The sequence below is a fragment of the Kryptolebias marmoratus genome, linkage group LG20, assembly GCF_001649575.2.
Source record: "Kryptolebias marmoratus isolate JLee-2015 linkage group LG20, ASM164957v2, whole genome shotgun sequence".
Taxonomy (NCBI): Eukaryota; Metazoa; Chordata; class Actinopteri; order Cyprinodontiformes; family Rivulidae; genus Kryptolebias; species Kryptolebias marmoratus.
The window spans coordinates 26,356,137-26,369,025 of record NC_051449.1 but is presented as its reverse complement, the minus strand read 5'-3'; the positions used below and the strand labels follow the sequence as shown (position 1 = coordinate 26,369,025).

The 12,889-nt window shown below is 38.2% G+C and overlaps 1 protein-coding gene across 1 annotated transcript in view; it reads right to left on the bottom strand.

Annotated features, from left to right (window-relative positions):
- The window catches only part of cntnap2b (contactin associated protein 2b), a 61,555-nt gene that overhangs the window by 22,205 nt on the left and 26,461 nt on the right, over positions 1 to 12,889 (bottom strand). Inside the window, exons 7-13 of the mRNA XM_017439939.3 lie at positions 12,293 to 12,436; positions 11,824 to 12,082; positions 10,974 to 11,123; positions 8,584 to 8,746; positions 8,366 to 8,472; positions 4,719 to 4,838; positions 294 to 409 (exon numbers count right to left, since the gene is read on the bottom strand). Of these exons, the coding sequence (XP_017295428.1) occupies positions 294 to 409; positions 4,719 to 4,838; positions 8,366 to 8,472; positions 8,584 to 8,746; positions 10,974 to 11,123; positions 11,824 to 12,082; positions 12,293 to 12,436 (1,059 nt within the window). The remainder of the gene's footprint in view (positions 1 to 293; positions 410 to 4,718; positions 4,839 to 8,365; positions 8,473 to 8,583; positions 8,747 to 10,973; positions 11,124 to 11,823; positions 12,083 to 12,292; positions 12,437 to 12,889) is intronic.

The following is a 12,889-nucleotide window of genomic DNA, read 5'->3' as shown; positions in this document are numbered from 1 at the left end:
CATTGGCCACTAGCTTTCATGCCAGAGTTTTATTTCAAGATGGCTGCCACAGCCACAGTGTTAATGCTGTGTTGAGGATGACTGTTAACTACTACCACATAAACTTTACCTCAATATTTGTAAATTTGTAAATATGAGTAAGTTATATCTCTGAGAGTTTTAGTAAAATTCATCCAGTGGTGCATGAGATATTTTGCTAACAGTACAAACAAACAATCACAGACACAGGCAAAAACATTATCGCTTTACCTTTGTCTTTGAAGAGAAAATCATTGTTAGTTTCCACTATATACCTGTTCATCAGAAACATTGTAAGTAATCTGCAGTGATGTTTTCTTGCCCTTGAATGAAGTGGGGACGGACGTCTGTGGGGACAAGTCGTTCCTTAGTGTGGTCCAAGACATTTCCTCTGGAGAACCAGAGAAAACAAGAAGAACATTCATGGCCTTTTCAGCAAAGCTTCAGTGACTCAACAAAATGTTGACAGATGGAATACAACAGAAAAAAATCCTAAACACAATGACGTATAATGTGACAGATACACGTCTCCATAACACGGTAGGAAAAGTTTAGATCTTTAGAAGTGGTGTTCTGTGGAAAAATACTTGGTCTTGGCCCCACCTGGACTAGCTTTTAGCTTATTAGTCCGGTCAGAATTAAACTATTTCTCCAAAGTAGGGGCTGTTAGGAAATTATCTACAACAGGTAAGATATTAATAGTTCATACTGCTTTAAAATTCACTTAAAAATGTCTAAAATATTATTTTAACAATTGAACAAAAATGTCTGATTGCTTTATACACATCCCTGTGGAACAACAATGCAAAAAACAAAACAGATTTAAATTATGTTTGTGAATGACTGAAATCTGTTCATTTCAGATTTAAACTGGACTCAATGGAATCAGAATTTATATTGTGTTCATTTTCTATTGCATATGTCTTCTGTTTGCCATTTACTTACAGTTAAAGTTTTAAAACTGTATTCTTATGTGACTAAGATTATACCAGTTGCAGTAGATGTAATACTGGAGGGTACCAGCCAGGACTAGAAGTGGGCCATTACTCACTTATATGAAGTACTAGCACTTTTAAATTTTTGTCCTTCATGTACCATCAGTTTTTATAGGGATTACCACTTCCCTTAAACCTGCCGGTACTCAGCATCACCAACTGTAAGATACAGCAGAGTGATAAAAACTACATTACCCACAGGACATTAGTTGAAAACAGGAAGTTTTGACTTACTCTACAGCTGGGCGTATGCCAGGAATTTTCTAATCAGCGCATAGACCATATGAAGAAATATTATAGGTTGTATCAAGCTGTAAGTAAACAATAAATCAGTTGGGATGTAATTTAAGCCTTGGCCAAACAAGATGTAGATATGGAGTCACAGTGTGTGGTTTTTAGTTGCCTCAGACAACATTTTTTGTCATAAAAAATAGTTAAAAAAACAACAACAAAAAAATAAGTGGTCAGAACATAAATCAACAGTCTGTGGTTATTCAGTGTGATGCGCAAACAGACAGATGATTCATCTTGTTCACAAAAAAAGATGACCTACAAAATATCAGTGTCAGAATTTTTTATTTTTATTTTCAAAAACCTTGTAATGTGAGGGAGCAGTACAACTCACTGCAACACCAACTCATAGCACACAAACTCACTGTACATCAAGTCAACTCACTGCACTCCAATCCTATCCACAGCTTATCAGTGATCAGGTCCCAAAGTCTACAGATCCAGGAGGGAAACCCAGACATACCTCTCTAGCTCCTCCTGGAAAATCCCAAGGTGTGTCCAGGCCAGAGAGGACACATAATCCCTTCAGCAATTCAGGATCTTCCCAGGGGTCTCCTCCCAGTGGGACGTGTCCATACAACCTCCAAAGGTAGGTGTCTGGGAGGCATCTTAATTAGATGTTCAAACTACCTCAACTGACTCCTTTCGATGCAGAGGAGCCGTGTCTCCACTCTGAGCTCCCCCAGAATGACAGAGCTCCTCACTTTATCTCTAAGGCTGAGCTCAGCCACCCTACAAAGGAAGTCCAGCAGCTTGTATCGGGGATCGTGTTCTTACTGTTATGATCCACACTTGTGAGGATTGAAATATAAACATACCAGTAAATCAAAGGCTTTGCCTTTTTGCCATACTCTTGCTTCACAATGACAGACCAAAGCAATGTCCTCATTACTGTAAACAAAGAGAGATTCATCCCGACCCAGATGAAGCATTATACCTTTTTTTCGATTGGGAAAAATGGCAACTTAGAAGAGCTGACCCTCATCCCAGCCTCTTCCCACTGGGGTGCAAACTATCCCAGTGAACGCTGAAGGTCATGGCCAGAAGACACCAACTGAACCACATTGAGGGGCACCTGTAGGTCACTGATTAAAGAAATCAACCTCCAATGACAGATTTACAGATTTGACTCCTGGCAGCATGCAGTCACATTTTTAAGTGTCCCTGGGCAAGACACTGAACCCCTCATTGCCTCTGAAGTACCCCATTGGTGTAAGAATGTGATTTAAAGCACTGATTAGACTCTATGGAATGATTTCTTTCAGATTAGCTTTGTAGATATTTAGTAGTGCTGTATGAAGTGTATTAACCACACACACACACTGTAGGTGTATGTGCGGATGGGTAAGTGAGGGCACAGATTGTGTTAGAGTGCTCTGAGTAACCTAGTTGGCTATAAAGACACAATGTAAGTACCATCATTACATCATCTACAAAAAGCAGAGATGAGAGCCTAATTTTCCCAAACCAGACACCCTCCTCTCCATGACTGTGCCCTGAGATCCTGTCAATGAACATCACAAACAGGATCAGCAATAAGGGACAGCCCTGCCAAAGTCCAACCTGCAATGTCCAGAGTCTTCAGCATCTCAGGGCAAATTTTGTCCACCCCTGGTGCCCTGCCCCCAAGGAGCTTTTTAACTACCTCAGGGACCTCTGCCACAATAATGGACTCATCTTTCCCCAAGTTCTCAGATTCTGTATCCTCAAAGGTGGACATGGTGGTCGGACTAGAGAAATACTCAAAGTACTTCTTCCACCATCTGACAATATCTCCAGTCTGGGTTAGCAGTTTCCCAACCAAGCCAAGCAGGGACAGGGCCTGAATCATTTGCCAGAACCTCTTTGAGCCCAACCAAAAGTCCTTCTCCATGGCCTCTCCAAACAGTACCAATGCCACAGCTTTTGCACCCACAAACACAGAAACCGTGGTCTTTCTGTACATCCTGTACCTGTCAGCAGCTTCAGGAGTCCTCTTGGACAGCCAAGCCTCCTTCTTCAGACATAGGACCACAGATCTGATGATATGATTAAAAAAATCAATCATCCACCTTTGGCATAAGGAGGCCTTGTACCAAGCATACTTATGGACCACCCTACGTATAAACACGGCGTTTGGTATAGACAGCACAGAAGTCCAATAACAGAACACCACTCAGGTTCAGATCAGAGAAACATTCCTCCCAACTGTTTTCCTCCAGATGATTCCACCATTGCCCACATGGGTCACCCAGGAGAACAACAGAATACCCAGATGGTACCCCTTTCACCAATCAGAGACTCTAAAAAGCTTGAAGCCATAGAAAGGTAACACTATCATTTACTCGGAAAAACTCCCAAATAAAGGCACTGTAAAATATGACTTGTGGTCATTTCTCATTTCTGTTACACTCATTACAGCTTTATAACGTGTTTTATTCAAAGGATTCTTACAAAGGTTAAAGCTTGTATAAATGATAAATGGTAATGCAGTTCAAACTGTAAAATATAATCAAACTTTGATACTTTGATTGCTAAAACATGAGGTTACGCTTAGTAAACGATAAAATATAAACATATTGCTAAAATGATTTGATTGCTGAAATGAGGTTACGCATAGCTTATGATAAAACAATCACAAAGAACAGTTGTGTCTGTGGGGTGAGGGAGACTGAAGGTTCCAGGGCATCATGATATAATAAACTGCTGCAGCTGATTGTGTGCAAAAAAACCTGGTCATGGGTGCAGTTTATAGTTTAAAAAGAAGTGGAAGGGGGAATTACTTCAGACACAACTGGGAACGGGGTGCTGTTTCTTCTTGTTGGTGAGTTGTTGTCTCCATTCAGCTGAATGTTTAAATAAATGTATGATTGGTAATCAAACCTCTGGTCTGGACTGGTTTTGTGTGTCCGTCTTTTCTGCAACATCAAAGATCCAGTGAGAGAAACTAAGTGGGCAGGTGAGATTCCTCTGAAAGGAGTGAATACTAAAAACCTGGTTTTCTCAACATCACTCAGCCAGGGTCTTGTGAGTATCACCACACCTGCTTGATGACTTTTTCTATGCGCAACTCCAGAGTAGGAAATATTCCAGCCCCTCTCTAGGAGTTAGGTTCCAGAGCCCAAGCTGTGTGTAGAGGTGAGTTCAGGTGTATCTACCTGAACTATCACTTTTTGCTCCCTTAACAACATCCATGCATCCATTTTCTCCTTTCTGGGTTGCAGGGAGCTTGTGCCTATCTCCAGAAGCCACTGTGCGAGAGGCAAGGGACACCCTAGACAGGTCGCAAGTCCATCACAGGGCCACATAGAGACAAACGAGACAAACATCCATTCACACTCTCACACACACCTAGGGACAATTTAGAATTGCCTTATTAACAAGCCAAAGAAAAAAATGAAACAGTTCTAAGACTTGTTAGCAGTAACATCTCACCTGTCATATCACAGCTAACTCTGAAGGGGGCGATAGAGCCACTGCCATCTGGGTCAATCCAGTAGGTTCCTGAACTCTTTCCCTGCAGTTTATACTCCTCACAAGACTGTTGGTACAGAGCTGCAGAGAAAAAACATTAAAACAGATCAGGTGCGTATTTCTGATCAAAAAAACAAAACAAACATATGTTCTTGTAAATACTCCTCATGTGAGTCAGTGGGGCAATTCAGCCATTCAGCCACATCTGTGTAACAGATGTAACATGTACAACAAATGTGTGTCCAAGGTCTCAGAGGGTTTGCCTGTACAAACCACATTTTTGTTGCACTGTTTATTGGCATTTATGAACCAGTTGTTGCTAAAGTTCTCATCAGATAATTTTGTTTGTATATATTTTTTTTTATCATAAACAAGCATTAAAGCAGTTAGGAGCTTTCTTCTGTCTTATCTTAAGTCCTATCCAAAACCAAACACTTTTTTTACCTGCCGCTTATGTATAAGAAAACGATTCTTTTGAGCATCTCAACAGTTCATAAGGATGAATGGGTGATGCCCCATCAGCAGGGAAAAAGTTGTCTTGAACAAGAACAATCTTGTTCTTTGGTACTTAATGCTAACTTTTCTGAAAAGCTTGTCCCACACTTACATTTAGAATAAGGTTAGTAGCAAGTAATTTGTGAATACTACCCACCAATGCAAATCAACAAATATTACAACGAAACAAGTTCTTGCTGATAGACAAGACCATGTCAGTGTTTACATGAAATTTGTTTTCAGGAATATTTTGTGAATCATTTCAATATTTGGAGCTTAGGCCTTCATCAATTACTTCATCTGTCATCTGTTTTTAGCATCTATTTGTGTCTTACAGTTTTTAGCTTGTTGCACTTTTACAGACAAAAATATGTAAAGTTGTAAACAGACTTTACATTGTTATCAATGTTTTGTTATGAATTAAAAATCCATAGTAACTATAAAGTCCATTTGTATAAATATGAAAACTTTGCAGTCATACGCAGCTGAGGCTGAACCCTACTTTTGGTTTCAAGTATTTTATTTAAATATTTCTTTACTGATTACATGCTGACTCAGCATTCCCACCATTTATAGTTTTGTTCACACTTTTTTGCAATTAAAGTTCCATATAATTTGTACTATTTTAACCCTTCATATATCAAAACTTTTGGTTCGAATAGTAATACTGTGCTACGACTTTCACTTTTTGCGACTTGTGCTTTTTTATTACGACTTTGTTCAAGATAAAATTTCACTCCGAATACATTCAATTCCTTCAAGAATATTGTTGAATCTGATTCACCATAATAGATTTGTTTCTGTCTTCTGTATCATGATCATCATTTTGTTACTTTTAGATACTATTTTGCTACATTTAGCTACTATTCTGCAATGTTTAGCTGCTGTTTTGTTACTTTTAGCAACTGTTTTGTTAGTTTTAGCTTTTAGCTGCCATTCTGCTTCTTTTAGCTTTTAGGTACCCTTTTGGTACTTTAGCTAACATTTGCTACTTTAAGCGTTCAGCTATTGTTTTGCTACTTTTAGTTTTAAGATACCATCCTACTAATATTAGCTTTTAGCTACCATTTTTTACCTTTTAGCTTTTAGTTACATTTTGCTCATTTTAGCTGCTATCTTGCTAAGTTTACATTTAGCATCTGTTTTGCCATAGCTACTATGTTGTTAGTTTTAGCTTTCAGTTACTGTTTTGCTACTTTTAGCTTTAAGATACCATTCTGCTTTTATTAGCTTTTAGCTACCGTTCTGCACCTTTTAACTTTTAGTTACAATTTTGCTAATTTAAAATTCAGCATCTGTTTAACTAATTTTAGCTACTACTTTCAGCTATCCATTTAAAAAGTCATTATGCAGAGGTGCAAAACATTTGTGCAATTGATTGTTTTTGTATCTTCTGCTTTTTTAGGCATCTGTTCTACTCCTTTTAGCTCTTACTGTTCAGCTGTTGTTTTAGTATTGTTTTGCTGCTTTGAGGTTCTAGCTAATGTTCTGCTGCTTTAAGTTTTTATCTTTTGTTCTTTGTGCTCTGCTATTTTTAGCTTCTTCAGTAAATTTCAGCAAAGTCACTGAGCACTCGTCATTCACACTACATTTTCAAAGGAGATGTAATTCCTCTAGGTTATAAACTAATTTTCATGTAGTTATTTTATTTGATTCCACATCAGGTGGATTGTTTGTTTTTAATGATTGGAGTATCTTAAAGTTATTGTCTTTAAAAGGCTTTTCTTATGCTCTGTAAAGTTTTTTTTTTTCATTTAAATCTCATTTCTGATCTTTAAATTCAAACAGTTTTAGATTTTTTAAAATCTATTCCATGCTTTATATGACAACGTCAGTGCAGCTATTTCAGACTAGTAGAGGTGAGATTAAATAAATCTAGTTTAGTTTAAGGTTCTATAGTCCATAAATTCTTAATCTCATACTTCTCTGGTTTCAAAAAGACCTTATCAGACCAGGATTATCTGTTCTTGATTTAGCTCTATGTCAAATTTAAATCTTGCATGTGAAAGTGACCCAAAGAGACATTTGACATTATTACCCAATATGTTGACATCTCATCATACACACAAGCACTTACAAAGAATTACATTATGGGTAGAGTTTGTTGCTGGGCTGAGACTGTTGGAGGTTAGTTTCATACTTGCCAACCGTCCCGCATTGGGCGGGACAGTCCCGCATTTAGCCCCCCTGTCCCGTGTCCCGCATCACCCTGTGCGGGACAGCCAAAAGTCCCACATTTGGCCCTCACACGCCACACTTTGTATTTCTCACGCAAAAAAACACACACGCACATGGCCTTTTTGTCACTTTAACGCTATATTAAGCGTTTTCAGATCCCTCTAGCATTTTTTTAAAGCCACTAGCGACAAATTTACTGACTCCACTGACTTACGGCTACATGTGTGAAAGCATTAATTCTGCAGCATGCTGTAAGCCCCGCCCACTTCCTCAAGCACTGGCAGCTGTCAATCTTACAGCAAAGAGGAGACCCGCTCCACTCTGTGTCCACAGTGGCACTCCAGCATCTTTAGCTCATTTCAGTCATTTCAGCCTGTGTTATACTTATTTTAGCTTGTGTTCTGCTAATTTTATCATGTGGTCTGCTGATTTCAATACTTCTCTGCTCATTTTATCATGTGTTCTGCTTATTCCAGCCTTTGTTTTGCTTATTCTAGCCTTTGTTCTTCTTGTTTTAATTTTACCAACTCAGCTTTAGATTCTTCAGCAAATTTAGAAGTCATTCAGTGCTTGGAATTCACACTGTTTTTTGGTTTTTGGTTTGTTTTTGCAAAAAATGCATTTTTTTCTTGGGATAATTGATCATTGGTGTGGTTTTTAGACCTAGACAAGTTTTCTGTTAGTGGAGAGCTCCCGTGCAGGTTTCAAAAAACAGCTTTAACACTTGGAGATGCCTGCGACTATTCGGAGAGAAAATTTGTCCCAGATCAGTCGATTTTAAACATGATCAAAAATCAGGCGACATGATTATGAGCCTCTGCAACTCATGAAAAGAAACTGAGAACCCTGTGAATGCTTAGAGACATTTTGGAGACTCCCTCACAAATGCTGTTTGCCATCTAGTGATGGAAAGATGAACATGTGTAAGAACTCACAGGTATGACAGGTGGCTCCAGTGTAGCCAGAGCCGCTACAGTTGCAGCTGAACGTATCCCATGTCTGGGAACACCGACCACCATGCTCACAGTGGTTAGGAACACATCTGCATCACACAAAGCAGCAGGTTAGTTATGTGAACTTCTGCAAACCACAACAGTTTCTGTAAGACTCCAGGACTCTGCTGTAACTTGTTTTATTATTCTGAGTGGTATACCTGTCTATAATTGCACACATATCGAGGCTGACGTTTTCAAATGTTCCAATGAGACCCTGCTCCACAGCTTGGAGGTCTACCAGATGGTCATCAATGTGGATCATCTGCATGCAACCCTGGAAAGACCGCTGCAATGACCTGCTGTTTGCGTGCAGAAAGTACCCTGTAGAGAAAGAAAATGTTATTACTACACTAGAGAAACACAAACATGAAGAACCCTATAAGAATTAAACTGTTCTGTAATGAGCCTTTTTACAATCTTATGTAAGTCGTACAACATGCTAAAGACAGAAATATAAGTAGCCTGTTACAGAAAAACACCAAATTCTTTCATTTTAGACTTTATTCACACATTTATTTACTTAACCAAATGAAATATATCTTTTCATGAAATTGCCACCCCAACACAGTCAAGTTGTTAGAGCCTCCCTAAAATCCTTGGAGCTGTATTGTCTGAGGTGTCAGTCCCCTGATAGTAATTCTGCTTATTTTAGCTTTTATCTTGCTTTTGTCTATTTTCTTTTTTATCTAATCATTAGCAGACAAAAGGGCTGCAGGATCAACAAAAACACAGATGTAGGAAGGATTCAGGGAGGCCATAAAAAGGGACTTTTTATAAAAGTTCCAACAAACATACTTTTACTTTATTTTTATATTGGCAAATTGTACACACCAAACACAGAAAACAAAACAGAACAAAACAAGAAAATCAATAAACAAATCTCATATTCAACCACAACCCACCAAGATATCTTCACAATACACATATAAATCTACATAACAGCATAAGATGTTATCATTTTACATTTTAGGGCTCTTTTAAAGCTCACCAAGAAAGGACATAACTTAAAATCATCACTCAATTCATTCCACAGTTTCACACCAATAACTGAAACAAATCTAGATTTTACCTGGGTCTTCTCTTTTGCACATTCAAATATAAACAAACCTCGCAAATTATATTTATTCTCTCTCAACTTAAATAATTTCTGTATACCAGAAGGAAGACTTTTGTTCAATGCTTTATACATTATTTCCAGTATTTTTATATAAACATTATCTTTAAATTTTAGTACATTACTTTGAATGAAGAGTTTATCAGTTGGTTCACGGTAACCCACCTTATTAACAAGCCTTATAGCTTTTTTTTGCAACTTAACTAATTTTTCAATGTTCGTTTTACTTGCATTTCCCCAGATCTCTGAGCAATAAGACAAATACGGCAAAACCAAAGAGGAATATATGATATGCAGGCCTTTAACATTTATTAAATCCTTTATTTTAAACAATATTTTATATTTTAAACAATATTTCAGTAGTTTTTGCAACTTTATTTTTAATATATTCTTTGTGAGGCTTCCAACTAAGTTTATTGTCTATAATAAGTCCTAAAAAACGTGGAATAAGGACCTCTCAGAGAATTTCTTCAGTCCTCGGCAAGGTCTATCATGTCCATTGTCAGGATTTGGGTTTTCTTTGTGTTTTTGTATTCAGTTTATTGTTTTTATTGTTTTCATGTTTGAGTTTGAGTTTATTGTTTATTTTATTCAGTTATCTTTGTTAGCCTTGTCTAAGTTCAGTTCTTGTTCCTCATATCTTTGTTTCCTGTCATCATTTACTTCTCCTCAGTCAGTCTCTTGTTTTCCTGCCACACCCATCGTATTCTTCTTCTTCTATGGCATTTTCTGGCAGTTTGCAAACGCTGTGCATTACCGCCATCAACTGGACGGAGATGTGATTCAGAAATCTATTTGCTTTATATCTTCAAATCACCAAACATTCGCACACATACTAAATCCTTTCAGCTAATTTGGTAACTTTCAAATATTTAACAAGTGCTAGAATTATATCCTGAGACTGATATATCTTTAATAAATTAACCATTGTTCATGCCCATTGTCACCTGATCCTAATTCTTATCACTCACCTGTGCCTACTTCACCTAATTTCCCTCTGTTTTAAAACCCGGTCATCTCCTCCACTCACTGCTGGTTCATTGTCACTTCAGGCATTGTCTGGTTGTCCCTCTCGTCATGTGTCTCAGTTTTGGATTTTGTTATGTTTGGTTATGCTGCCACGTCAGCCTTTGTTTTTGATTCTTTTATTTTAATAAATTAGTTTTCCTTTTTGAAAATAAGTCTGCGCTCTGGGTTTGCCTCCTTCTCCACCCATCATAACATCCATTGCTGAGGAGACTGGCGGCCTTCAAGGGTAATGGCCTGGCCTTCCACTGAGAACTAAGTCTGAGTACTTAAAAAGTTACCTCATAACAAGTCTCCAGGGGTAGATGAAACTCGCCATGAGATACTAAAGTGTCTGGTGTGTCAGTATTGCATGAAGGACTTCGTCTGGTTTGACTTTGGTCAGTTAGTACATTTTTGAGCACTCACCTCCAAAGTAGTAGGTTCCACCAGTCTGGATCTGGATGGGAATAGCTGTCCTGACTGTGGATGCCTCATCTCCATCCACTGTCAACATAGCGTGGTTTTCCAGAGCATTTAAATGGACACTATGCCACTGGCCATCATTCAAACCTGACCCTGTGAGGGGACAAACAAAAAAAACATTTTCGTCCATTAATAACTGACCCCTTTTTTGTCTCTAGTGCACTTAGGGTAAGTTCACACTGCAGGCAAATGCGACCCAGTTCAGTTTTTTTGCTTCTATGCAACATATATCAGGGTTTTTCATGGCAGTGTGAACATGACAAATCCAATTTTTTCATATCTGACCCAGGTCTTTTCTGTATCTGGTACTGAATCGGATACATATCAGATGTTTTTCATAGTGACCACAATGTAAACGTTCACGTCCCATTTTATCTGACCTTTACGTCGACTGAAAGAACGGAGGTCCCTCACATCAAAGTCCCACCACTCTTGGCTGCTGCCTCTGACTAAGTTTTAAAGTTCACATCATTTATGTCTAAGCAAATTCTGATTAGCTGTGACGGCCATCTTAAATTGTTTTGACTTCAAAAGTTTATCAGTTGTAGATGTATGTCCAATAAAAGTTTATCAGTTGTAGATGTATGTCCAATGATTACTTTCTGTAAGTTTCATTAAAATTTATCATGAAAAATGTTTCTAAGCACACGAACACTGGACAAGGACCATTGAAAGGAGAAAAGCGGGAGATAATGAAGAAAAGTAAGAAAAGCAGAAAAATCCTAATGGAAAGCTACAATTTATAAACACTTGATAAACTGAAGGCTTTTAAAAAATTAAAAAATATGCTGACCTGATGAAATGTCAATCCGTGTGTTCTTCTTCTGTGTGACGTTCATGAAGATGGTGACCCTGCCCTCAATCAGCCCCAGCTCCACCCATCCATCAGCCAGCTGGGTGAACATCAGCAGCCCATTGGGGTTCCATGTCCTGAAAGACAAACTTACTGACAGCGTGTCGCTGTCACTTTGACCTGGCAGCTGCAGGAAGGATGTTGAGTTAAAGAAGACCGGGAAGGAGTTGGACTCAGAACAGAAGAACGTCAGATTACGCTGAAGTGGAACAGAGAAAGACAACAGAATTAATGCCTCAGAAATTAACCAGAGAAGACAAAACAAACCATGCAGTACTCCTCAGTCACTTTTACTTTTTAGTGACTTTGAACGATTTTATCTTGTTATAAAAATCAAACTCGAAGTCAGCAATGACACTAGAAAAGGAAAAGAAAAAAAAATGCATACAGAAGTGGGGTTTTGGCTTACAAAGCTGGAAGTGTCCACCTTCTTCCTGCGCACCAAGCTGGTGATGTTGTCCCCGTTGTAAGTGATTCCCTCCATGCAGCCCACAAAGTTTTGTTTACCACCTGAGCTCAGCTTTGCAGATTCAGGAAGTCCCCCAAAGCTAATCTGACAACACATAGCATAATAAAACATTGAAGTACCCTTTACTAATGTTTAGTGCAAACAGACACTGACCACCAAACTATGTTGTTAACAGGATGAGTGATGTCACTATTTATTGATACTAAAAGTTGAAATCAAGAATAACCAGAGAAATTACATTTTTTATGAAAATACACTGTGAATGCTGAGTGCTGATTGACTTTCATGAAATTTGCTGAAGAGGCTGAAACTGATTTGTTAAATCAAAGGAAAGCAGAACACTAACTAGAAGCTAAAAGGAGCAAAATACACAGCAAATCCAGAAGGCCCAGATTAACACTGTCAGATTTGATTTCAACACTTTTAAAGTGTCTATATGGGTCCACACCAGAAAGTGTTAATTTAACTCTTTTTGGAGAGTTGGTACCTTAACTCTTATAAAGTGTCAAATATCAAATCTGCTGGAGTTAATAATTT